This window comes from Mustela erminea, chromosome 6 (assembly GCF_009829155.1).
Source record: "Mustela erminea isolate mMusErm1 chromosome 6, mMusErm1.Pri, whole genome shotgun sequence".
Taxonomy (NCBI): domain Eukaryota; kingdom Metazoa; phylum Chordata; class Mammalia; order Carnivora; family Mustelidae; genus Mustela; species Mustela erminea.
The window spans coordinates 33,077,284-33,104,347 of NC_045619.1; the positions used below are offsets into that span (position 1 = coordinate 33,077,284).

At 36.1% G+C, this 27,064-nt stretch overlaps 1 protein-coding gene across 1 annotated transcript; it reads left to right on the forward strand.

Annotated features, from left to right (window-relative positions):
- The first annotated feature begins 1,503 nt into the window (after positions 1–1,503).
- On the forward strand, positions 1,504–26,235 carry RASSF9 (Ras association domain family member 9). Its single transcript, XM_032346849.1, has 2 exons — positions 1,504–1,962; positions 23,310–26,235. Exons 1-2 carry the CDS (start codon positions 1,916–1,918, stop codon positions 24,568–24,570), a joined length of 1,308 nt encoding a protein of 435 aa, XP_032202740.1. The 5' UTR covers positions 1,504–1,915; the 3' UTR covers positions 24,571–26,235.
- Positions 26,236–27,064: the final 829 nt, after the last annotated feature.

A 27,064-nucleotide genomic window follows, 5' to 3' on the forward strand; every position in this document is an offset into this window, starting at 1 on the left:
TTCAAAGGCTTTCCCTGGTAACACTACTATAGACCCATTTAAAAGATGGGTATACTTTCTTAAAATTATCCATTCTTCCAATAACTGAAAAAAACGGTCATTGAATTGACCTACAATAACCATTGAAGGCATTGGTTATTGTAACATTTTCTAATTTACAGCAACTTGGAATTTATATGTAACATTTATGAACAATTATAAACAATACATAACAGATTTAAAGTAAAATAATGTCACATAAAATACATGTATTTTTACATACATATAGAAATACACATGTATACCATACGGAGAACAAGAGAGCAATTATAGTAAATATTGGAAAACGTGATTTTTTGGAGCTCTGTAGAACCTTGCCTAAAGTGATGCATGTGAGAGTTCTAGAAACCCTTAAGGTCACTTTTTTGGTTTGCTGTTGTTGGGAGTGAGGTGGACTCAAAGAAATTGTGTGCCGTTCAGGTTCTCTGCCAAGACCCAGATATCCACTAGCTTGAAGTGTGAGTCAGAATGAACCCATAGTCCTTGGATTTCCTTTCCCTCGTTCCCTCCTCTAGCTGCGGACGCCAAAGATTGGAAGCTTGGCTTTGCCCTGCGGAGTGGGAAAGGGGGGAAGGTGAAGAGGCGGGGGAAGGGCAGGCGGGAAGGGAGTTGGTTTGGGGGCCGAACCCCCCCCCCCCCCAAGAAAAAACAAAGCCCTGGGAAAATTCTCCGGGCCTTGGTTCTGGACTGCGCTTTCCCCTGGCGTGGCGGGCGCGGGAGAGCTGGGTGGCGACTGGGCCCGGCCGCTGGCACCGACATCCGCTTGCCCAGCTCGGCCCCGGTTGCGCGGGTCGTGGGTTCGAGCTCGCGTGGGACTCGGTGATGCCCGCCCTCATCTCTCGACCTGCGCTGCACACTTCGAGTTCCATGAAGGCTAGGGCGCGTCCTCTCACTTACTCGTTGAGAGGCAGGAGCCAACAGTTGGCTCTTCAAACTCGGAGGGCCCCAAAGGCTCACTAAACGCCAAAGACCCGGCAGGGGTCTGTATAAACGCCTCCCGAGTCGGACCCCAAATCCCGGCTGGTTCTTTACTGTCAATGCTGTCATCGGTCCGCGCTGGAGCCCTTTGGTCCTTCAGCTCCTCCAACTTTTGGAGCAGTGGAGCTGGGGGATAATTTAGGCTCCAATTTCCAAGTGACCTCTGAGTCCACCTTGATTCAGTCTTCGGCTTGGCTCCTCCTCTAAGTACTTTACAGCCCTGACACCCACCCACCCCCGCCCCGGTAACCCCCCCCCCCAGCGGGGGATTTTTGTGTCGAACCCGCAGACGAAGAGTTCTTGGCCCTCACTCTCGCTGGCCACGATCAGATTACTTTTCACAGACTGGAGCTGGTTGGGAGGTAGGGGTATATTTACTTTTAATCCTTTTGTGTGTTTAGTTCACCTTGTGTGATTGGGTGTGGAGAGCGGGGGAGGGGGGGTTTCCAAACGGAGTGAAATTCCCATTCCATGGGTATTACCATGCCCCTGGGGTTGGGAGTTCTTAAAGTTTAGCAAGTCTGCAAATAACTACAGAACACAATAGAGTCCCCCTCCCTTCCTCTCTCTCTTGCTCTCTCTTTCTCTCTCTCTCTCTTTTTTTTTTTTTTTTTCTTTTCCTGCTTCCAAACGCCTCCTTCGAGGCTGAAGCTGGGCAGGTCTCCAAAGGTGCAGCAGCCACAACAATCCCGCAGTTCAAAGTGAGGCAGCAGTTGCACAACTTCTAGCAACTCTCTTAGCCGGCTGCGAATGAGCTGAAAGCCAGGAACCTTTGGAGGAGGTGAAGAGGAAACTTTCAATCCTCTTCTTTTCACCGAGAAATCCGGATACCCACCCCCACCCGCATCTCCTGATAACTTTGAGATAAGACCCTTTCTCTTCGCTGGCCTGGTGGACCATGGCTCCCTTCGGAAGAAACTTGCTAAAGACTCGGCATAAAAACAAGTAAAGTGCAGTGTGTGTGTGTGTGTCTGTGTGTGTGTCGGGGTGGAGGGGGGGTTAGGGGCTTCTGTGTGAAAGTAGGTGTTTTGTTGCAATTAGATTCTGATGAAAATTGCTACGAATGGGAAAAGCCCTAGGGAATGAAGTTCTGTATTTATATTCAGCTGGCCAGGCTATTATTCAACCTCAAGGATCATTTTTATATATATATATATATATAGATAGATAGATAGATAGATACATCTCATATATATGTATTATTTTGATTCTCTTTCCCCCTTTAGCCAGTCCTGGTTCCACAGCTACCATCACCAAAATTTCTTTGTGTTGCCTTGCGTATTTGAGTGTAGTGGGAAGGCAAGTTTCATTTTGGTCCGGATGAAATTTTAGCATATCATAGGAAGGGTTAAAATTTTGATGAAGATATAACTAGAATTTATTAGCCACTAATTAGAACGAAAAACACAGCTGCTGATACAATCCGGAAACAATGCTTTGGCTCCCCTTAGAGTAGGGGCATTCCTGAAACCTGGAAAGTTTCCCAAAGTGAAAATATTCTGTGGAGAAACTTTTTGTGAACTGATGTCAAATATCTTTGAGAGCTTTAGGTGGTTTTAGGGTTTTAGGCACCAAAGGAGGATTCAAGCAGCATTAAGGAGGAGTCCTTAATCAGTATTGCTACAATTTTACCTTTTTTTTTTTTTTGCTATTCCAAGCCTGCAGTGCCCTTAGTGTAAATGTATAAATAAATGTTTTTCTCTTTCTCTGATCCTCTATTACTGTCTCTCTCTCCCTCTCTCTCTCTCTCACACACACACACACACAGATTTTTCTTGAGCCAGTATGTGTGTTTCAGTCTTACTAAATATTTTATTAACACCCCGAATGTTACATTTATATGCTAAAACAATGTGAGGATAATTTTAGACCTGGGCTTTACTGTTAGTATATTTATTTTGAAATAAGGGCTTTTCCATAACTCTTCTCTCCATCATGCTTGTTAGTACTTGTCATAATTTACTCGGGGTAAATTTAAAAGCATACAATTACGTGGTAGGAAATGACACAATTATTTTAAAGTGTCTGCTTCATAATTTATGATGATATAATTTTAAAGTAAATCTTCACATTTTGTGCTTAAATGTCTACTTGAAAAATTCTGGTTTTAATTTGTTCTAAATGTATTCATGATTGAGTTCATTAAGTTTCCTTAAGAAAGGAAAACAACAATAATCAGTACTATGAAACTTTCTAAACCAGTTTTATTTGCTAATAATTTGGTAATATACCACATATATGACATTTCTGGCAGTTAGTGAAACTATATGTTAAAATAAAGAAATATGTCTGAATATTCTTTTAAAAAAAGTTAGTGATGGTTACTAAAAATAGGCTTGTAATTTAGTGGTATCAATACATTAAAATCAGTTTGGTATCAGTGCATTAAAAAATAATTCCAAAAGCCTTCCCCTGCCAATAGAAAAGCCCTACTACTTTTTAAATGATTATACAGTAGCATTATTTCTGAAGTATGTTTGTAAGAATGCCATCAAAATATATAAAAATTAGTTGGGGAAAGTTCATGGTCTTGCTGATCCTTCTAAATACACCCTTATAGTTCAGGATTGTTTTGTGTTTGTGTGTTCTTGTTTTTTATTTTGATTATTATTAAGTCTAGAATTCTGTCATTTGTGTGCCAAATAAACAGTTCAGTATAAATAACTGTGTGTGCATCCCTGTGAGTTTCCCTCACGGAAGTACATGTCCACTTACATTATCTCATTTTTGCCACTGTTTCGTCTACCCATAAAACTGGCTTTCATTCAGGGCGGTGAGTATCCAGTTTTTAATATAACATTTTCTATGCAAAATTATGAAAAAATGGAAAGAAATAACACAAAATGAGGAGTTTAAAAGTATTTCAAGTTCTTCTGAGAAAACAGAATGGTGTTCCCAATGGCGATGCTTTATTAGGAATGTGTTTTGATGGAAGTGGTAATAGTGAGGATATATGTAAGTCGCTCTAATAATTGAGTGCTTCCCTTTATAAATTTGTTTTTTCCCATTCTTAAGAATTTGTAAGCCACAGCAGTGGTCAGAAAGATAAAAATATGAGTGTCTTAAACTAAGCAGTCCATAAGCCACGTGTTATATTGAAATAGAATTAACGTGTATTTATTTTTCAGTGTCCAGTAATTACCATAGATGAGGGATTTTTGTTTTGTTCTGCTTTGTTTTTGTACCTTCTCAAAGGTGAAACTTAGTGACATGATTAAGTCTGTCCCTTTTATCTGGTTCCATAATGATTTAAATAATCTTACTTGGGCATACTGAAACTAAGTATCTTTTCTTAAATGACAAGTGATTCATCCTTTGATAGTAAATGTGATTGATGATAAAACATTTATCTGATAACAGCTAAGGCATTCCTCAAATATATAAAATTCCTCGTAGAATGCAAAGAAAGAATTTGAGCAATGATTTTGTATATCTTGTGATATATAATTTATACAAGTAAAAGAGCTGCTTGAACATAATTGCATCTTTGTAAGCAGGAAAAAATATAGATTACTAGAAGGAATCTTAGGAATTTGAGATCATAAAATTTTGACAAAGTTTGTTTATTGAACTTTTCTGCATCTATTCTCTTTCTGTCTTTTCGAAGTATGAGGCATAAAATCTTTTAGAAAATGCAAGTTGTAAAGCTTAGAGAGAGCAGTGCCATATCTGTCTAGTCACCATTGTGTTTTTATGCCTAGGACAGTGCCTGGCATATTCTGGACCCATGATACAGTTATTTTCATAATTTGTAAATTAAATTATAAAAACATAGTTACTATTTTATTCTCTATTCATCTTCTGAGCTTGATTGGTATTGTATAGAAGTGAATGCTTCATAAAGGATTGGTTGACATTTGATCTAATCTAAAACCCAAGGAAATAGACAAATAATTTTATGGAATTGGACACCAAGTTAATCCTACCCCACTACATGTGCTTTTCTAAATTTTAAGAAGCATTTAAATTTAAAAAATGGGGCAATAATCTTTGGGGAATTTGAGAATAATGCATGGTCACAAATGATGATATTCTGGCACACAAACTTTGTATGCTTTTCATTTCTAACTTTCATAGAAGTAAAAGAAATGGAGCCAATCTTAGATCCTTTATATTTGTAATCAGAATTAATCTTTTAATTGTAGTAACAATGCCACAAATACTTCATCAGAAGGAAGAATTTAATTTTGCAGTTATGGTAAAAGTTGCTGGCAAGATGGATGTTTTCTCTGAAATTAGAAGTATGGTGATTTGTGAAATGGAAAATTATCATGTACTATTTTGTCTAACCTCAAATAAACATTTAAAATATTCCTGAAAACAAATTGAGAAATGCATAGTATTTGAGTACATACATCTTCTTAGTTCCCAGGAGTTTCTGAAAGAGATTTCCCCTGATGATACTTGGTAACTTAAGTAGTTATTAGTTGGCAGGAGATAGCCCATTAGGAACAATGACTGGAATGCTTTATCCCTGGCCAAAAAAATACCAAGAGCACTGAAGGCAGTGAAATTGAGCTCTAGGTTAAAACTTGAATTGTTATTCAAATGACTAAAGTCAACTTAAAAATCCACTATATAAGAGGTTGTATTATGTACTCTATCAATTCATGAAACATGTCAAGGTGAAAGGTTCTTAAATGGACTTTTGGGGAAAAAAAAAAGTTTAAAAGTTTGTAGCTGGTTAACAATTTTATTTACAGAACATCTTTATTACCTGGACTGCATAACTTAGAAAGCTTTGATGTTATTTGAAAGGTGTATGGTTCCAGGAGATCTGATAATAGCTCTAAAAATCTACAAAAATTTGGCTCTCTTCTTTTAATTTTAGTTCTGAAAATAGAATAAAGTCGAGGAACGGATGTATTTACCTCTCCCAGAAGTATGTGGATACCAGTCCTTGATAGGGAATCTCTTTGACTCTAGCATATTGGCTTTCTAAAATGAGGCAATATGTTATCTGTACTATGTATATGTGAAAGAAACAGGTTCAACATGCGTCTGTGCTCTAATGTTCTTTAATGTCTGTTTGCTTAGGAGTTTTTAAAGACATCTTTTTGGCAAAACACAACACATAAAACATTTTTTTTTTAAGATTTTTAAAATTTATTTGACAGGAGTGGGGAAGAAAGAGTGCACATGAGCAGGGGCAGAGGGAGAGGGAGAAGCAGGCTCCCCGCTGAGCAAGGAGCCCTATTTGGAAATCCATCCCAGGACCGGGGGGTTCATGACTTGATCCCTGACACTTAATGACTGAGCCACCCAGGCATCCCTAACATTTCCTTTTAAACAAATAGATTCCATTCCTGTGTAACCTGTTATAATTCTACACCTTCTAGAGGAAGTTTGCATATTTGTTGATTATCATTTAAGAAAACTTACTAATGTAGATGGTCACCCAAGGGCAAAGTAATTATGTCATGTAAATGGAATAGAATCATGGATACATGGATACGTGCTCAGCATTGGCAGTGAGAAGCAAGATATTTCAAGAATAAGAATGATCAATGGGTATTAAATGTGCTGAGAAACAAGGAAAGTTATCCTCAAAGGTTTATATCTGCAGGCTAGAATGGCCTCTGTTTTTATAAATAAAGTGACTTAAGATATCTATTAAAGATTCTCATTTGTAGACTCAGTGAGAGCAGGGATCTTACCTATCTTGTTCCTTTCTAGGTATTCAGTGAGAGTTGGTTCTCAGATATTTGTTGATTGAATAAATGAATTAAGCATATACTCTTCAAATACATCTGGTCCCCACAGAGTACTTGGATCGGAGTACATCAGTATGTGTGTGTTGAGTGGATGCATAGCTAACCTAAAGAATGAATCCATAAGTTCAAGGTTGACCGCTCATTACTCCTGCTCTTAGGCTCAATGCTTGGCTTTCAAAGTCTGACAAACAGACTTTACTGAGCTTCTGCTAGAAAATAAACAAAGAAACAGTGTAACTTATCTCACAGACATGCTCTTACTTCCCTTTAGTTCGTTGAGTGCAACCATATATATCAATGAGGTTTGCCTGAGGATGCTGAGTGGCTACTATAGATCCCACTGCTAAGTGTGGAGAATCTCCCCCTTCTTTTGGGATAAGAGGGAAATAGGGTTAGGAAATATTGTTTTCTTATATGATATGAGGATTTGTTCTCCTTCTATAGGATAATTGTAGTTCAAGAGACAAAGGAAAATTCTAGAAAGAGGCAGAAAAATATCTTGGTTAAGAATTCCAGCAGACATTGTGTTCTTTCTCAGATATGCCATTATTAATTATGGGGCGTGGGGCAAATATTTAATCTTTTTACTACAACAACACCAATAATAACAGCATGCAAGGGAAAATCCAAGTTTGACAATTAGAGGAGGGTTGCTCTTTAATACACAATTATGAATAAAAGTATTACTAAGGTTGTTCTGGGGAAGACAGCTGTGCAAATGAGGCAACCCTTATGCTTAAGCTTCGTGAGCTTCAGGGTAAATCCAGCTCTACTAACACTTCCTTTAGCACCATGTGGCACTGTTCTGAGTGATTTACATAATACTTAATGTAATGCTGTGAAGAAGGTACTATTATTTCCCCTATTTTACATTTGAAGCAGTGCAAGAATAAATAAGTAACAGAGACAGGATTTGAACCCATGCACTTAATCATTATTCTTCATGGCTTGATTAGGACTGACTTTTCTCATCTCTAAAATACAGTTAATCCTAAATCATCAAGTATGAGATTAACTCTGGTTATATTTAAAAGACTGCACAGTACTAGGAGGATAGTAATAAAAGCTCAATAAATATTCACCTTTTGTTCAGGCCTGTAGGACTGAAATCCTATGAAGTATATCTAAGTTTTTAATATTTAAACATGGTATGAAATTTTGGTCTTGGAAATCTCAACTCAGAACTTCTATATTACCACTGATCTCTTTTCCTCTGTAGATAGAAAGAGGTATATTATAAATTATTGAATATGATTGGAATGAGTCTATCAGTGTTGTACAAAACTATCTTTGGATTTTGATGAAGTATTTGAATTCTGACAGCTTTTAGGTTTAATCTTTATTCCTCTTTTGAGCCAAACTGTGAGACCATTAATGATTTGGCAATGTGTAGCATACCGTAATTTATGGGATTTCCTTATGTGTCTTTCAGGAGCTTTGATAAAAAGAAAGAATGCATAATTTAAATATTTAGTTTTATCTTTGTCTAATAAAATGAGAGATTGAATTAGATTTTTAAAATTAAAAAAAATTAAACATTTTATTTATTTGAGAGAGAGAGTGCTCTAGAGAAAGAGGGAGTGGAGTGGGGAGGGAGAGGGAGAGGTAGACTCCCCTGCTGAGCAGGGAACCCAAGGCAACCTGGGGGCTTGATCCCAGGACTCTGGGATCCTGACCTGAGCCAAAGGCAGATGCCTAGTCCACTGAACAACCTGGGTACCCCTGAATTAGATTTTTAAGCTCCCTTTAATTTCTAAAGTTCTATGATTCTAAAATACCCTCTGCAGAGTAGAGTTTAATTCTTTTATCTTGCTTGTTTACCTTTTGAAGATAACTTTTAAAAATAGAATTAAAAGATAGATTTTTTTTTTTTAGTATATAATTTTATTTTACCTAAAACAAGATGCATTGGCACATAACTTCTACCACAAAAGGTAGCATTATGGTAAAAATCAAATGTGTTTATTTTCACTTATTAAAAGGTGTGTTTAGTTTATAAATTATAATATCTAGGAATTACTGAGTGTTTGCTATTTGCTAAGTACAATTTTAAGTTTAATAATATGAATATATGAATGTTATGAGTAGCTATCTTTTTATTTTAGTTCTTTGAGACTGGTAGTCTATGTATTTGGTATCATACCAGACATGCAAAGACACAACCTCATTCCTAAGAGATTAAACTAATTGAGAGAACAGCACTGTAGTTAAATATCTCAAGCATGAACTTTCTTTTAAATCACTCTTGCATGGGAAACTGTCTTTGACAGGGTAGGTAAAATCACAGTCTTTATGATGCAATTAAGAAGATGAGAGTGTACTCTCTTGCAGTGAAAAAGGCTGTTCTTTTGTACAGTAGGTGCTCAATAAATGGTTTTGATTACCTGTAAGTAGAAGTACGTAACAGAGGAGTACATGGAGGTACAGAAAAATAAAAGGAGCATCATCATAATTAGATAGCCTTTATTATTAAACTCCCACAGTTAGGTGACAGGCTTGGACAAGAGTAGGGAACACAATAAGATGTATAAAAAGATGTAGGAGGGGGTTGAATCACACAATGGTAAGACTGACTAAGATAGGATAATCAAAAGATAAGGATCAAGAAGCAGACAGAAATACGGTCAGTTTGGCGAGAATCCATAATGTTGATTGGGTTGTTTAAAAAAAAAAAAAGAATTTTACAGTTGAGGAAGTGTACAGAAAAGATTTTAAGAATGTGTTTATATAGCAGCATTAGACTTACAGTCAACTACCGTTGACTGTTTTTCCTTCTAATAATCATATTAAATTGGTCAGTTTATCAGTTCATAAAACTGAGTTATTCTGTTTGTGGACATTTTAATTTTAGTTTTAGTTATGCAGATAATGGTCCAACTTCAGCAAGTTTTTATGCTCACTAATTAGGGTATATAATTGATAGGAGTTCTGTGACTGAGACTTCTGGATATACTTGCACAGTATATACTTGTTTTCAACCAATGACTAGCATGTTTTATAGCTACCTTTAGTTACTCCAAGGCTCCTCTTTTACTCTGATGTTTTTCAGTCCTCTTGGAATTCCCTGCAGTTATGGTTAACTGAGGGTACTGAAGATCCAGTAGGAGACCATTAGTTTGGGGAGACCACAGTCTTTCATAGTAGAGCCTGAGGATACCTATTTTTAGATCTGCACATAAGGACCTTAACATTTGCCTAGAAGCCATGAGGGATGCTATTGAAAAACCATGAGTGTTTCCATGGGTAGACATAGAATAACTGCAATCTCATATGAAGACAGGAGCTGTACACCATTAGGAAAAGTACCTGTAAAGCTATATTGGACTTTTGAGATTACATCTTTTTTAATGATGTGGGAAGTTAGGCACTTTTAGCAGAAGACTACAAAGTATTAGCCTTGGTTTCTTGACTGCCTGTTCTACTCTAATAGTGAAATCCCAAGAATTTCTCTCTAGAACTATTAATACTAGGCATGAAACTTAGACTAAATTACTTTTTAAAAAAGTGTTGATCATCATTAGTGGTTCTACCTTTAACTAGGAGAACTTGATGTGATCAGGTTCCAGGATTAAATGAAATGTCCGCTTGTGCTGTGCTAACACTGTCCACAGTCCAAGCGTACTACAATACCGCTGACTTACCTGCCTAAGCTTCTAAAAACAAAACATTCATCGACTATCCCACTTTGTCAGATTTGGCATCTACTTATTTATATTTGCCTTGTGCTGACTCAAGATGATGGTTATTTGATGATTTTTTTTTTTTTTAATTCAGAAGTATAAATGAACCACACATTTTGCAGGGGGCAGGATGATGAAAGATTAGAGATGAACCAGATATGGATCATGCTTTTAAGGGATTTGCTGATTAGGAGACACACAGACACATAAATAATTAAAATATAAGGCAGGCATTTATAAAGTATCAATAAAATGCATTTAACATAAGTATTCAACAATAAATATTATTTACCTTGTAGTAAGGGCCACACGTTATTTTAGGTGCTGGGGATGAAATAGTGAGGAAGATAGTCAAGATCTCTGCTCTCACGGAGCTGGTAGTGCCAGGGAGGACAGGCAGGCAGACAATAAACAAACAGTAAATGAACAAGATGTCAGATAGTGATTATTGTTAAAAAGTCACTATGGAGGCAGAATTGATAGGAACTGAAAAAGGAGTGGATGAGGCAGTAAAGGATATCAGGATGAAAAACAAAGAATCAATAATAACTATAATTTGGGGTCTGAGTAACTGGGAACATAGTTGTGTCATCAGGAACAACAGAAAGAATGGCAAAGGTCATTTTGGGGAGGGAAAAACATGGGGTGAGGAGTGAAAAATGTAAGGTCTAATTTGTATGTTTCCAAATATTCCACCTCCAAACACCTGGTGTTTGGACACACTGCACCTGAGATGGGACTGTGAAAGCGGCCTTTCATCCAGCCTACTCTGATACCTTCTGACATCCATATGTGACTGATTAATATAGAGTGTACAGCACCTGGAACAGAGCTTTAAAGACAAAAGACTGGTTTCCTAGTCAGGGCCTTCAAGCTGACTAATCTTATGTTAAACCCACTCAATCTCCATGAACCATTGAGCATCCTTTTAGTGATCCCTTAATCATTACCTTTGGTCCAAATGACTTCCAAGCATGGCCATCACTTCCAGGGATTGTAAATTTCTCCTATTTGAAGATTACATGATTTTTACCTTTTTATCCTCTAGAGAGTCATACATAGAATTATGTAGATATGGGAGTTTTAAATAATGTGGTTAGATAATAAAATCTAAATTTTTGGTGCAGGTAAATCATCTAGGTCAGGAGTCGGCAAACATTTTGTGAAAGGGCCACGTAATCAGTGTTTTAGGTTTCTTGGAGGATAATGTCACTATCTCAACTACTCAACTTTGTTGATGGAGTGTAAGAACAACCGTGGACAATGCATAATTAAATGGGCATGACTGTATTCCAATAGAACTTTACTTATAAAAATATATGGTGGGACAGTTGTAACTAGTAGGTGCTAGTTGACTGAAAAATTCTCTTTGTATACTTCTCCAAAACCTACTTCCAATTCCATGCTGCAAAAAATAAAAGAAACATTTGCCATCTACTATGGTAGGCACTTAGGCTTCAAAAATGAAAGATTCAGTCCAGGACCTGACTGGGAAACTAGAAAAAAGGAAGGTAGAAAATACTATTACTGAATGTGTCAAGAAAGGGCACCCGTTTCCATCTGGGGTGGAGAGAAGGGGGTTATTCGGGGAAGGTAAGGGAATTTGCCTAACCGAAGGGACATTTAAAGAAGAGTAAGAGAGAATAGGGGAAAAGGGTAATTCAGGCAAGGAAGCAAGTTACAGAATGGCCCAGAATGAAAACAAAACTGGCAGATGCAGTTCAATCCAGTCTAGAAACCCAAAGCATGTCAGAGATCAAAGTCAGGGATAACCTGTTGGGTTCATATTAACATTCATACTAAGGAGTGTTTGGCTATGATTTGGGGAATCAGATCATGGAAGGAATCCTAGGAGTAGACAGGAAAGAGAAAACAAGAGAGAAAGAGAGAGAGGGAAAGGAAGAGACAGAGAGGAGAGAAGGGCAGAGAGAGAGAGAGAGAAATTTTAAAAAGACTTGGAAACCATTTAAAGACTTTAATCAAGGAAGGTGTACGGGCAGATTTGCAGTTTAAAAGGACAGCTTGGCAATGTCGTGGAACACAAATGTAATGTGGGCAAAAGTTTATAATAAAACAATAGTTAATAGCTTACTACAGTAATCTGTAGTGAAACTGAGAGTTGAGAGAATGAGTAAGGCAGACTTACTGACTAAAGGGGGATGACATAGAGAAAAGAATCTAGGAAGATCCTAGTTTTCAAGCTTGTGAGAAAGGATGGGGGACAGCGATCACATTCAATAACATGAGGAATCGGGGGATGGAATAGTTTGGAGTATGAGAGAAAAGGATGATGAATTAGTTTTGATCAGTCAAATTTGAGGTTCCTGTGAATTATACAATGTAAATATGAAGTAAACATGCAAGAAAGGAGCTTGTGAATACGGGTCTAGAGCTCAAGGGCAAATTTATGTAGATTTGGGAATATCAGCATACAATGGGCTGATAAAGTTGTGGACAATATTAGAGTCACCCATAAAATGTGTTTAATGAGACAAGAAATGACTCACAGGAAACTGGGGGAGGCCATTTATAGCAGTATCAGTAATTATTTGTATCATTTGTATCAATCTTATTGCATAATAAAACATCCTAAAAATTAGTGGCTGAAAACAACTTATTTGTCTTCTTTTTTATTTTTATTTTTGTTATTTTTAAATTTTTATTTATTTGTTTGCTGTTTGTTTTGATTCTGCAGGTGAACTGGGGGTGGTTCTTCTGCCGGTGGTTCTTCTGCTGGTGGTTCTTCTACTGGTTTCATTTAGGCTGTTTCAATGAGAGCAGGTCTAGGTTCAGATGGGATGACTGAGATGGCTGGGTTTCTCTCTCCATATGGTCTTTCATCTCAGGCTTTTTCATCAAGCAGCAGTACCAGGATGGCATTTCTGGAGGAAAGCAGAAGCCATAAGACTTCTTGAGGCCGGGACTTCAGAACTTTCATATGTGGTTTTCACCATATGCTAAGCAAATCCCAAGATTTATTCCAGGGGAGGAAATGGATTCCATCTCTTGATGGAAGGAGCTGCAAAAGATTCTAGCCACCCTGCAGGACACATATGCAAAGGAAGCAAGTCCCATCATGCAGGATCTGTGAAGGAGAAGCTAGAAGGGTAAAGCAAGAAGCTTAGAGGGTGAAATCCAGAAGTCAAGGCATGAGCTGTTGCAAGAATGGAAAGGAAAGATCACAATGCAAAATGTTACAAAGAGGTCAAGTCAAATCCATTCCAAAATGGTGGCTAAGTTTGGGAGTTCTGAGATCTCTAACAAGCCTGAAGAACTGTGTCTGTTAGGGGTGGGGGGTAGGTGGGTGAGGGCGGGAAGTCACTTTATGGTAGATTATTGTTACTGAAAAGAGAAGAAAGAAAGAAAGTGAGCATGGATTGCTATTTGAGTTTGTGGATGAAAGAGAGTTGATGCAATTTGTGGTCATAATAATTGTAGATAAAACATGACAGGATAGTGGGAAGGACCAGAGGAAAAGGTAGAGGATAAAAAGAGTTTAAGAAGGGATACATTTTGAAGCAAAGTTCCAGAGGAGGTGGAGACAGTGAGATTCAGAGCATATGAAAAAGCTTAAAGTTTGGGGAAGGGAGATGGACATATGATGCTTTTGGCATGGATGACCAGTTTTTCTCTTACCAAGGTATTTTCAAGTAAGTCCTTTTTTTTTTTTAATTTTTTTTTAACAAAATGGCATGACAGGCCCTCGTATATTCTTGTTGCTAAAGTTATAAATTTTTTGTTGCTCTTTAGGTAATTTATTTGCAACTAAGGTGAACAGCTTATTATTTCACCTTCCATTTGGAAGTCACATTTTATTCTAGATTTTGTTCAGAAAGTGGAAATCAGGGATAAAAGAGCTCATCTTATATTTTCAGCTATCCTACTGGGTAATGCAAATTCTTATATTTTTCTAGTGCCATTCGAATATGCCAGCATATTTCAGAATACATTTAGAGAGGGAAGAATAGGTGGCTGCAGGCAGATACAAGGTAAAAAAATGACCAATATTAGGGAATATCTTCCACTAAGTAGGCAAAACCAGTTATGGACTGAGCTGCCCACAGGAAAACTCACGCTAATAGCTGGCGAAACTACAATTGTCATTAAACTAAATATTCAGACTAGGTAACTTTCCTTTAATAAATATATGTATGTTTAGTTGTTATAAAATACTTCTCTAAAACGTACAAATCAACAAGGAAACTTTAGGTATTTGCCAGGCACAGGTAACACTGGGAAATGAGCAGAAGAATTTCCATTGAGATTAGGTATTTGCTCAGCATTTCATCTGGTAAATACTACATGTTAAATATTTACATTTTGATTAAATCAATTTCCGGAATCTGAATTACAAGCTTAGTTTACTTAACACCCAGTTGTCTCCAACACACATTCTTTACACATTCCTTTCCTTTTTCTCTGTTTATGGGACTTATGTACTGTAGCTACCCTGCAGTTATGTTATGTACAGGGTTTTTCTTACCCTGCATTCCTGGCTTACTTCCTAGAAAATTGAACTGGCATTAGTAGAACATAAAACTAGTGATTTCTATGTGTGTGTGTGTGTAAATCCTTAATCTTCTGTGCCTCAGTTTTCTAATCTATAAAATGGGTTTAACAACAGGCTATATCTGGTCGGATTGTGATGGAAACTAAGTAAGTTAATGTATATAAAGCATTTAGAACAATGGCAGGCACATACTAAGCATTTAACAAAGTGAGCTACTATCCAGTGTACCTCTTCACACACACACACTTCACTATGTTTTAAATATCTGTCATTCAATTACCAGGTCCACACATAATCATGTGAAGTCACAATTTGAAGGGGTCTTCTTTACAGACAAAATCTGAAGTATTTTTACTATTTATTAATTTTTAAGTAAACTCTGCCTCAAAGTAGGGCTCAAACTCATAATCCCAATATCAGGAGTCACATGCTGTACCCAGTAAGCCAGCCATGGGCCCCTACAGACCATATCTAAATCAATATGTTGCCCCAAATTAAATCTCTTGAGGTTCTTTTATTTAATCAGACTTTCTACAAAGAGTTTTATGACTGGAGAATGAGTTGAAGACTTAGAGGTCAATTACAATGTTTTTATTATTATTTATTAAATATGACTTAAGTTTTATTTTTTTATTGTGAGGTATTTTATAACATATTTGTTCACAGTTTATCTCATGAATTTCAGTAATGTTTAAATGGTCTTGAATTTTTAGAATCTCCCTTTCTAAGTGTAGCTTTTCTCCTCCCGATGTGTATGACGAATTCCTGAACATAATTATCTTCTATATCATTTTATCCTCAGCATCTATTCATATTTGCTAAAACTACAGTTTCATTAATTATTGTTGAAGCAAGTTATAAAGCTCATATACTGTAATTCTAAATGGACAATTTATTTGGAAGATAACTAACTTGGAATGGATTCAGTTAATTTGCATAGAACTTTTTGTTTTTTTAATACATTTAAGTTTTATCCTACCCAATTTTCTGTTTTATCCAACCCATTTTCTGTTTGTGTTTGGGTCATTCCTTTACTTTTGTTACAAAGCTTCCCATTCATATACAAAATATAATTTTTTCTCCTATATAATAATGACAAGGCTAATTTATTAGCTAACTTATTTATAGTTGTGATAATTTTGATTATTGGGAAAAGATGCTATTAAATTTGGAAGTATGGTATTTTTGTTTGAAAATAGCTGTAACATGTGATTTAAATGTTCAGCATCCAAAATGATTATTTATGGCATCCCCAGCATTTTAAATTTTATAATTGACATAGAGTTGGATCTGTGAACTCAAATATTAGTTTATAACCTTGGGTATAAAACTTAAATGCCCCCAGCCTTGCCTGAGTGCTACATATGCTTTCCCTCATTTCCCACTGTTGTTTCTAGGAATTTCCCTTTCATCCTGTAAAGACTGTAGGTCTTGGCCTCTATTTCCCCCAAACCCTGGGTCCATTCCTAATTCTGGTCTTTGTCCCTTCTGTCAGGGCAGAATAGATGGTAAAGTAGTGGGAGAAAAACACAATGAAACCCCCTTCTGCAGACTCTCATTCCCCCCTAAACACCGCTGACACTGCCCTGGTCTCCTGACTATTTCTGTCATGTCATAGATATTCAAATACCATTTCTTAATGAAGGAGAAAGATTTATTAGTCTATGAATGAAAGTTATTTCCTAAACTATAATTAACCCTGTTCTGAGTGTTTGTGTTTCTAAATGCAAGTATCAGCATTCCTTAGGACCAGTTCTGGGATTAACAGAGGGAAATCCAGTTGGGCAGGATTAATAATAAACGTAAAGCAGGCTGTAGAGTGAAAGGAGGAAAAAAAGTTGCATTTTGGCAGTAGAATGACAACTTTTGAGATTGGAAATGTCTCCCTTGTTTATTATTTTTGTTTTCATAATTTTTGTATTAGATTCTCCAGAAGATACAAGGAAAAAGAGTAAAGGTGAAGTTGTAACATTGATTTTGTTGTAAATCTGGAAGAGGATTCTTCTGTTGCACCACTGTTGACATTTGTAGCTATAAGCTTTTGCTACCAAGAAACTATTCTGTGCACTGCAGAGCATTTATGTTCCCTCAACCCACTAGATGCTGATGGTACCCCCGAACTCTAATGTAAAAATAAAAAATGTCTCCGTGCGTTGTCAAATGTCTCCTGGCGGGGGGGGGGCAGAATCACCCCTGGTAGAGAACCACTGGTTTAGAAGGAGAGACTCTCCAGTTTAAAAAATAGGTAATAATAACAAGAAGGAAACAGAGAACAGTCTTTGAGCAATGGACCAGGACTCAGATATGCCCTCAGAGCTCCACAGTTCTTCATCTTTCAATCCATCACAATGTTGGCACAGGGGTCACCAATAGTTTGGACCTGGAAAGGTTTAACTATTAATTTCTAAGCATGGAATATGGTTCCCAGGAGACTTAAGCAATAAAAGCATTTCACTTTGAGTCACTCCTATACATACTGGCTAGATTGTGTCCATATCCAATTTTCGGGGCTGACCTCTGAAATAGTTGTAGTAGAGGTTCTGTGGAAAATGCATTCACATGTTCAAATTATTTTCTATAAATATCTATAGATTGCATTCTAGTGTTTGTATAGTAGGTTTTAGAAGCTATCTTATAATGTAATTCTTAATTAATTAGTTTATCATTTTAATTATTCTCATTACTTTGTAAGTATGCCTCCAGGGTGCCTGAGTATCTTAGTCCATTAAATTTCTGCCTTCAGTTCGGGTCATGATCCCAGGGTCCTGGGATTGAGTCCTACATCAGGCTCCCTGCTCAAAGGGAAGTCTGTTTTTCCCTCTTTCTCTCCCCACTGCCTGTGCTTTGTCTTTATCTCCCACTCTTTCTCAAATAAATAAACACATAAATAAAAAAATGATGAGTAAAATAATTAAAAAAACAAAAAAAAGTAGGCTTCCATATAATATATTAGTCCTAATAAGTTTTATATATTAAATTTCAATTAAACTTTAATGTCTAGTATATACTAGGAATAAATGTTACTCTTTAATTTATTCCCCTATGCCCTAACTTCAATGCTCTTTTCCTCTGGGCAACTGAATAAAGATGGCCAAAGTTTATCCATTTATCTTCATTTTTCTCTGCTTTCACAATAAGTCTTTTTTCACTAAGTATGTTTTCAGAGAGCTTTGGTTTGGCATTGTAATATCTTAGTAAATACTTTTTTTTTAATCTTAAAACTCCCAGATTTAGATAGTTAATTTATTCTCTGATGATTTGTCCATATTTGTTGAAGAAATATTTGAGTGTATGAACATTGCATTTGTAATTATAAGCCAACTCAACTTAATTCTGTGTAATTGTTTTTGTGTTATTAAAATTAATTATCAATGGAGAAATATTTTTAATTTCTTGATTGACTATAGAGTGAATGCAAGAAGCCCAATATTTAATTTTATTATTTCAGAGTGAATATGGAAAAGTACCCATAAGTAAGGTTAATAGATGTTGTTGAAGAGCTTTATTTAGCATTTGAATCTTAATTTTCTGATGATATTCAACCAAGGTGAATACCAAATAATGAAATAGCTATAGAATTTTATATATATACACACACACACATATATACATATATATAATATATATATACATATATGTGTGTATATATATACACACATATTTGTGTGTGTGTGTGTATATATATGTATATATATATATAAAGTGTAATGAACCTCAGTAGCACAAATTTTAAACAAAATCAGAGGGTTATAAATCAGAGAAAGACTAAAAGTTTTCTTGGCTCCTCTGTGATCCCATGATTATATTAATGATGTTTTAAAATGTCTCTTATTGGAGTGCCTGGGTGGCTCATTTGGTTAAGCATCTGCCTCCGGCTCAGGTCTTGATCCCAGGGTTCCGGGATCCAGCCCTGCATGGGGCTCCCTGCTCAGTGAGGAGCCTGCTTCTCCCTCTCCCTCTGCCAGTCCCCTGCTTGTGTGCTCCTGGTTTCTCTCTGTCAAATAAATAAATAAATTTTTTTTAAAAAATAAAATAAATAAAATGAAATGTCTCTTATTAGTCAGTTATGTTATTATTGAAAGTGCCTATGCAAAAAATTGATGAGTTAAAACAGGTGAAAAAGTATTGTGAAACGTGTTAGAAAGTATTTGTAAAATAATGTAAAATAATGTTACTATACAAGGTCAATAAGATTACTGAATGAGCACACTAAAAACACTACACCCCTCTCTGTATTAAATAATAATAACAGTAATTTTGTTAGTGTTAATAACCTATATTTACCCAGTACATTTTCACAATTCTCAAAGCTCTTTTAATTATTCTGTTATTTGATATTTGTAGCAACCTTATGAAAATGTAAGTCAGATTTTGCAGTATTGCAGTGAAGGGTACAGAGGGTTGGAAAATGAATGAAGATAGAAACTCAGTTGGGGCCATACTACAAAATAAATACAGTTTCGAATTCGAAGCCTGCTTAAAAAGTAGAATTTAAACATGATGAATCTTTTACTAGGCATGGAAGATTTATTATGGAAATTCATTAGTCATTTCTTTTAAATATATTCAATCAAGGGGGTAGAACTTCTGAAAATTACCTGGTTTGGATGATGGTTGTAAAAATTCCTCAAAATATTTAGGGATAACTGACTCAGAAAATGTAAAAATGCTTAAGGTAGACTTAAAAAAAAATATTTGGAACCAGTCAGACTGTGATGTTATTATTAAGGACCTAATTTTCTCATATATAATGTAGAAATAACAGTATCTTTGGATGCTGCTTAATGACAACTAGGGTTACATTATCCACATGAGCTGAAAAGTAGCAGGTATCTGGGGGAGGCCACAGTAGACAAGCACTTGATCCTTCCCAAACAAAACAGGTCCCAGTTGGAGTAGGGGCATGGAAGTATTGGGGAATTGGCATGTACGTCATCATTATTATTCTATGTAGGTTACCAAAGGATTTCCGGATCTCTGCTTCTCACTCTTCACTGCAGTGTAGTGCTGAAGAAGGTGTAGGTCATATGTCATCCTTTCTTACAGACCCAGAACTAATATTTTCAAAAAATGGAACAGGATATAGGGACTACTCTAAGAAAACAAGAGTAAGGTGTTGTTACATATACATAAATGAGAGTTTTGTCAGCCAACACAGGTGCCCAGACCTGTCAGAAATCCTTTGGTACTGCATCAGAGTAAGAACAAGATTAATAAGGAAAAGTTAGAGAAGGCAATGCATTCTTATGTACTTTTTCCCATAACTGGCCATTGGGAAAAGTCCTCCCTTGACCAATTGGTGTTCTAATAGGACATTAGAGTTCTATTCCTATCAAAGGCAAATTTATATAACAATGTTCCTCTTAAAAGAGTAGTGTATTTTATGACTTTTTTTTTTTCCCCAATTGAATCCACATATCTAAATCATCAAAGGAGAGGTGCCCTGCTAGCTCAGTCAGTAGGGCATGTGACTCTTGATCTTGGGGTTGTAAGTTCTGAGACCCATGTTGGGTGTAGAGATTACTTTTAAAAAAATCTTAAAAAGAAAATCATTGAACTCACAAACTTGTTTTTACAATATAATGGTTAGCACTGCGCTATGGAGCCTGCTTTCCTCCTTGGATTTAAATCTTCAATGCACCACCAACAGTGTGACCTTAGGTGAATCATTAAAAACCCCTGTGCTTTAGTTTCTTTATCTATAAAATGGTGATAATATTATTACCTGCATTACAGAATTGTGAGGATTAAATGACTGATATATGCAGGAGCTTGAAACAGTTTTATTTGTTAAATGTTTTATGACTGATGGCTATTATCTTTGGGGCTACTTATTTTTGGTAGGAATTTTTTTTAACATTTAATCACGAATACTAAAATATAGCATAAAATAAAGATGTCCTGTGTTCTTAGTTTTAATGTAATAGCTATTGGCATGATCTTATAAAGTTGATAACTGCAACAATTGCTCAGTTTTGTTATTTTTACCATTATTTATAAAAAGTGCATATTGAAATGGCTATAATTTAACATGCAGTAAGTGCATGCGGCATGGTTTACTTCTTTTCAAATTATGCAGTTTGGTAGGTAAACTTCTAACTGCATAAAGCAAAAAAATGTTTGTTATCAAAACAGATGAAAGTAATGATTAATTTAGAGGTAATTTGTGCTGTACAGCCATAACACAAACAGTGTTAGTATCAGTTACTTTGAGTACTTACTGGTTTCTGCTTAGAAGGTATTTGTGTGCTATTTCTCTACTAACTGAAATATAAAAATAATTCTGTTGCCCTAAATTCTACCTACATTTTTGCTGCTTAGAATTGTTAAATGATGAGTTTAAATATTATCAAATACCACATTATTCAGTGCTGGGTCATTAAAGGTTAAATATTTTATAAGTGAACTATCATAACCCCATAGGATTTTTTTAATAATCATTTATAAAATGTTGGTACAGTTGGATATATCAATTTTATTGGGTCCTCTTTGTTGTTTGGTGTCACTAATTTGTCCTTTCACTGTTAGTAGTCACTTTATGACCTCAGGGAAGTCCATAACTAAGGTGTAATAATTAGTCATTTAAAATAAAGATAATCATGTAGGATTAGTCACTTTTGGTACTAAAAGATAAACACTATAATTGTAAGTGTTAAAAGATTCTAGAAGCTAGGGGAAATTTCTTCCATATATGCTTCTTGTATGAGTTCATGTACTTCGAAGGTGCTACATTAGTAAACTTTCACAACAAGCCAGTTACGACTTGAAAATCTTGTCTCCATAAATCATATTGGATTATAATTCACTTTATATCATTTCTTTCTTAACATTCTTTTAAAGAGGTATTATGAAAGACGATCAATTTGACTTACACTCATGATGGAAATATGATCGTAAAAATTCTCTACAGAGTATAGCCCAGAAACCACAGAACTTCCTTGTTTCTTTTACTACCTCTATGGCTTTTTTTCTTCAGAAAACTGATTTTTTTCCCATCCTTCTCTGCTACAAAGGAAATTACGATCAAGTCTTTACTTGTATATATGTCCTAACTCTGACCACTTCCTAATACCTCTGCTGCTAAAACCCTAGTCCAGGCAATTCCCCTCTCTTTCTTAGATCTTTGTACTAGGCTTTCACCTAAGCCTTCCTTCCTCTGCTTTTCCCCCCCCCCCCTTTTTTTAAGTTTATTCCATGAAACAAGCCAGATATACTTAAAGCATAAATTTGATCATAAATCTCTTCTGCTTAAACCTTTCTCATGGCTTCTCACTAAAACTGGAACAAAATCCAAATGCCTTATCATGGGATATGCATTTCTGCTAGATCTCATCGCCTACCCTTTGACCTTTCCCTTCCTCCGGCAACAACCCCCAACTCTACTATCCTCAAGCCTCCAACTACCCTCGCATTCTCTCTGTCTCTAGAACATGCCTCATGACCCTTGCCCTTCCGTTCACTCTTAGAACTCTTCTCTTAGGTCTCTGATAGCCTTCTCAAAATTTATGCCTCTATTCAAAGGTCATCTTCTTAGAGGAAGTCTTTCCTGAACACTGTGAGTAAAACAGACTTCTCTTTCTTCTGTCCCTTCATCTTGTTTAATTTTCTGTTTAGTATTTACCACTACCTGCCATTATAATAATTACACATTTATATCTGTGTTGTCTTCTCCTTTGTGTCCTGTGGTGGCTTTGGTAGCTTCAGAAATGTCTAACATACAGTAGGCATGTAATAAACATTTGTTGAATGAAAGTATGACTGTTTTCAGTAATGGCCTATTTTTACTTCTATGACTCCAATATTACCCCACCATTCCTACCTATGCTTCCATGGTCTTTAATCCTAAGGCTTCAGGAAAAATTGTCATATTTTTTTCTCTCTTTATTCATCTCCACTTTGATTATTATCTTAACTCTAACAGTTCTTTTTTTTTTAATTTTTAATTTTTTATAAACATATATTTTTATCCCCAGGGGTACAGGTCTGTGAATTGCCAGGTTGACACACTTCACAGCACTCACCAAAGCACATACCCTCCCCAATGTCCATAACCCCACCCCCCTTCGCCCAACACCCCTCCCCCTAGCAACCAACTCTAGCAGTTCTGACTTTAGTTATATTGTGGCTGGCTTCTATAGATAAAATACCCTCAGATAAAATAGTTGTCTTTGGTGACAATTTGTTCTTTCCAGAGCTCACTAGGGAATAAAAGGAAATTAAGATTGATTTTCTTATCCCTGCAGCAAAACTTCTGATTCATATGTACTCTCAGTCTCAAGATGCATCTCTTATTAAGGATAAAATCTGAAAAGGGTATTAAAGTTAAACCATGGTTCTAAGTTTACACAGGCGATGACAGAAATATAATGTATTTTGTTTTTCTTTCAGATCTCCCACTAAAGACATGGATTCAGAAGAGAAGGAAATTGTGGTTTGGGTTTGCCAAGAAGAGAAGATTGTCTGTGGGTTAACTAAACGCACCACCGCTGCTGATGTCATCCAGGCTTTGCTTGAGGAACACGAGGCTACATTTGGAGAGAAACGATTTCTGCTGGGGAAGCCCAGTGATTACTGCATCATAGAAAAGTGGAGGGGTTCAGAGCGGGCTCTTCCTCCACTAACTAGAATCCTGAAGCTTTGGAAAGCCTGGGGAGATGAGCAGCCCAATATGCAGTTTGTCTTGGTTAAAGCAGATGCTTTTCTGCCAGCTCCATTGTGGAGGACAGCTGAAGCCAAATTAGTGCAAAACACGGAAAAAGTATGGGAACTCAGTCCAGCAAATTACATGAAGACATTACCACCAGATAAGCAAAAAAGAATAGTCAGAAAAACTTTCCGGAAACTGGCTAAAATTAAGCAGGACACAGTTTCCCATGACCGAGATAGCATGGAGACCTTAGTTCATCTGATTATTTCCCAGGACCACACCATTCATCAGCAGGTCAAGAGAATGAAAGAGCTGGATCTGGAAATTGAGAAGTGTGAAGCTAAGTTCCACCTGGATAGGATAGAAAATGATGGAGAAAATTATGTCCAAGATGCATATTTAATGCCCAGTTTTGGTGAAATTGAGCAGAAGCTGGACTTGCCTTCCGATGAAAACCAGAGTCTGGACGACCTGACTGAAAGTGATGGAATTGGACACCTGGAGGAGAGATTAGTGTATTACAGAATGCTCATCGATAAGCTCTCTGCTGAAATAGAAAAAGAGGTAAAAAGTGTTTGCACAGAGATAAATGAAGATGCGGAAGGGGCCGCTGCAAGTGAGCTTGAAAGCTCTAATTTAGAAAATGTTAAGTGTGATTTGGAGAAAAGCATGAAAGCTGGTTTGAAAATTCACTCTCACTTGAGTGGCGTCCAGAAAGAGATTAAATACACTGACTCATTGCTTCAGATGAAAGCAAAAGAGTATGAATTCCTGGCCAAGGAGCTCAATTCACTGCATATTAGCAACAAAGATGGATGCCAACTAAAGGAAAACAGAGGGAAGGAATCTGAGGGCCCCAGCAGCAGTGGGGAGGTTCCTTCCTTGACTCAAAGAGTATTTAACTTGTATACAAATGACACAGACTCGGACACTGGTATCAGCTCTAACCACAGTCAGGACTCGGAAATAACTGGAGGAGACGTGGTGCTATTGTCAACATAATTTGAATGTCTTGTTTCTGACCTACTTTAACGTTCATGTTTGTTTAATAGGAAAGTTTATTTTAAATATCACATTCTGAAAAATGATGTAAATCATGTTGGGTATCCAGGAGTTAGTAAAAACGAGAGAAAGTTTATTTTTGATTTAAAAGTTCCAAAGTCACCTAATTATTACAAGTTCAGACGAGGAGATGTTTATTAGGAATGCAATGCAAATAGCTTGCAGGTGTCTAACAGAAATGATTTGATGGGAATTACCATCTCTTAGAGCTTCTGTGAGAAATGATTTACACAAACAAAACTAATTCTTAATATTGCAGTCAATGTATTGAAACTAGACACATGAACAAGTAAAATTAAAAATGTGCTGTGATATATTTTTATATCATTGGAATTTTTAAGTCTGTAATGTACATGACAATTATGCTGTTATAACTGTATTAATTCAGGTCTTGGTTCTTCTCATTGATACTTAGAATGTACATCATCTCTGAGACTTTCTGAACCCCTCTGCTTGTTTAGACCCAGACAACAGAAAGCGGGAAGGGCTCCCAGTGGGACATGTGCAAATACTAGCAGTGGATTGGGTGGAGGTATAGATAAGAAAGGGCCAAGGGCTACATACAACAGCAATTTTTCTAAAAATGGCTAAAGTTATTAAGACTTATGCCTGGGCTTTCTCTGACAAAGCAAATCTTCTGATCAGACAAATGGCCTCTGCAGGTTTGTTTTTTGAGTGAGGTATGATGTGGGCTACAGAGAAAATCACAGGGTCACAGTCCTGTTTATTTACACCCTGTTCAAAAACAGCCTCCTATAAAGGCAACTTGGTGTCCTTTTTTTGGGTAAAATAGAGTTCTGCATACCCTAAGTATTAGCATTTTGCCTTTTAACCTACAGAGAGGAACTTACATGGACAAAAATCTTTTATTCTTTTACACTGGAATTCAGTTGGTCTCTGTAGAACTTCATCTAAGGTACAAACTAAAAAAAAAAAAAAAAGTACTAAGTGTACTAACTCTAACTCCTACTCCTTCCCCAAGGTTGCTAGTAACTAATCAACAAATTGAGAGACTATTTAGATCCTACCTTGACTGACACTTATTACAGTGCTGGACGAGGCTTGGTTTTGCCTGGTGCTTAGTTAGGACATATTCCAACCTCTCTCCTTTCTTTGTTTCTTGCCAGAGAACATGTGATGTAATCATATTGTAAACAATTCGTTTTATTGTTTTATTGTACTGTTAAATAAATACCACTGTGGTTTATTTTTTTCTTTAGCTGACACTTTTCCTGTATGTCAGCACACATGTAAGAATATTATTTTACTTAGTTTTAATATGTGGATATTGGTGAAGATTTCAGTATTTATAATTCCCTTTTATTCCCATGCTTACTATAGTGCATGTTTTAACTGAGTTTCTTAAGCTAGTTTTTCATTTCTCTAATCCCCAGGCTTTTCACCAATATTTGGGAAGATATTTAGGACGATTTAGTATTTCACTTTGGAGAGCCTCTGTGTTATCACTTCTAGCACCAAGATAATGCTCAAGGCTTTAGTTGAAATTGGCTGGTAAAGAAAGTAGAAATTTCCATTTCAGGGAAAATAAAGTGAAAAAGAGTAAATAATAATGGTAACATGGATTGAATTTAAAAAAAAAAAAAAGGAAAGGAATTGAATGGTCATCTGAGAAAGGAAAGTTTATTTGCCAAATATTCCATTAAATCATTCAGCAGTAAGGAAAGTGTTTGATATATTCATTGTTCAGTACTGGGGATTAAATTCAGAAGATCGTCATCAGTGATAAACCAGTTGCAATTTTGTTTTCCAAAAGTGAAAGCTCTCTCTTTGTATTACTCCTTAGTGAGAAAATAATGAAAAGAACATTACCTATCTGTTATATAATTTGATTAATTATCTGAATTCGAAAGAGGTTCTGTTAAGAAATAGGACTGGAAAGATAATTTCATTTTAGAATCTTTGAATTAACTTCTGCTTTTATATAGTGCAGTACATACATTCTAAGGACCACTCCTTTATTTTTATAATAAATTATGTTGAAGACTCTTCTCAAAAAGTAGAACTGTTGATTTTTCAAATACACTTTAGAACTTCTAGTTGTTTTTTAGTTATACAAATGTATTTGTGCTTTTGACTCATTACAATATTAAATCATCAGTGACCATGCTGAATCTCTAATTTAGAGTAATATAATAATACAGATAAACTTAACTACAATTGCCTTCATCCTTAGATACTAAGATATTCTTTATTAAAATGAGAATTTGAATTATAAATATAGAACTTGATAGAGTCTTTAATGTTTTAATTCTGTATAGAATCTTTAAAGTGTTTATTAATTTTTGAGTAACCTAACAGGTTAACCATGAAATTGCTATATGCAGCTAGAAGTAGCAAACCAAAGTGGACTCTTCTTCCTTCTTGTAACAATGTAGATTTTACCTTTTCATCCTCCCCCTTGGAATGCCTTTTT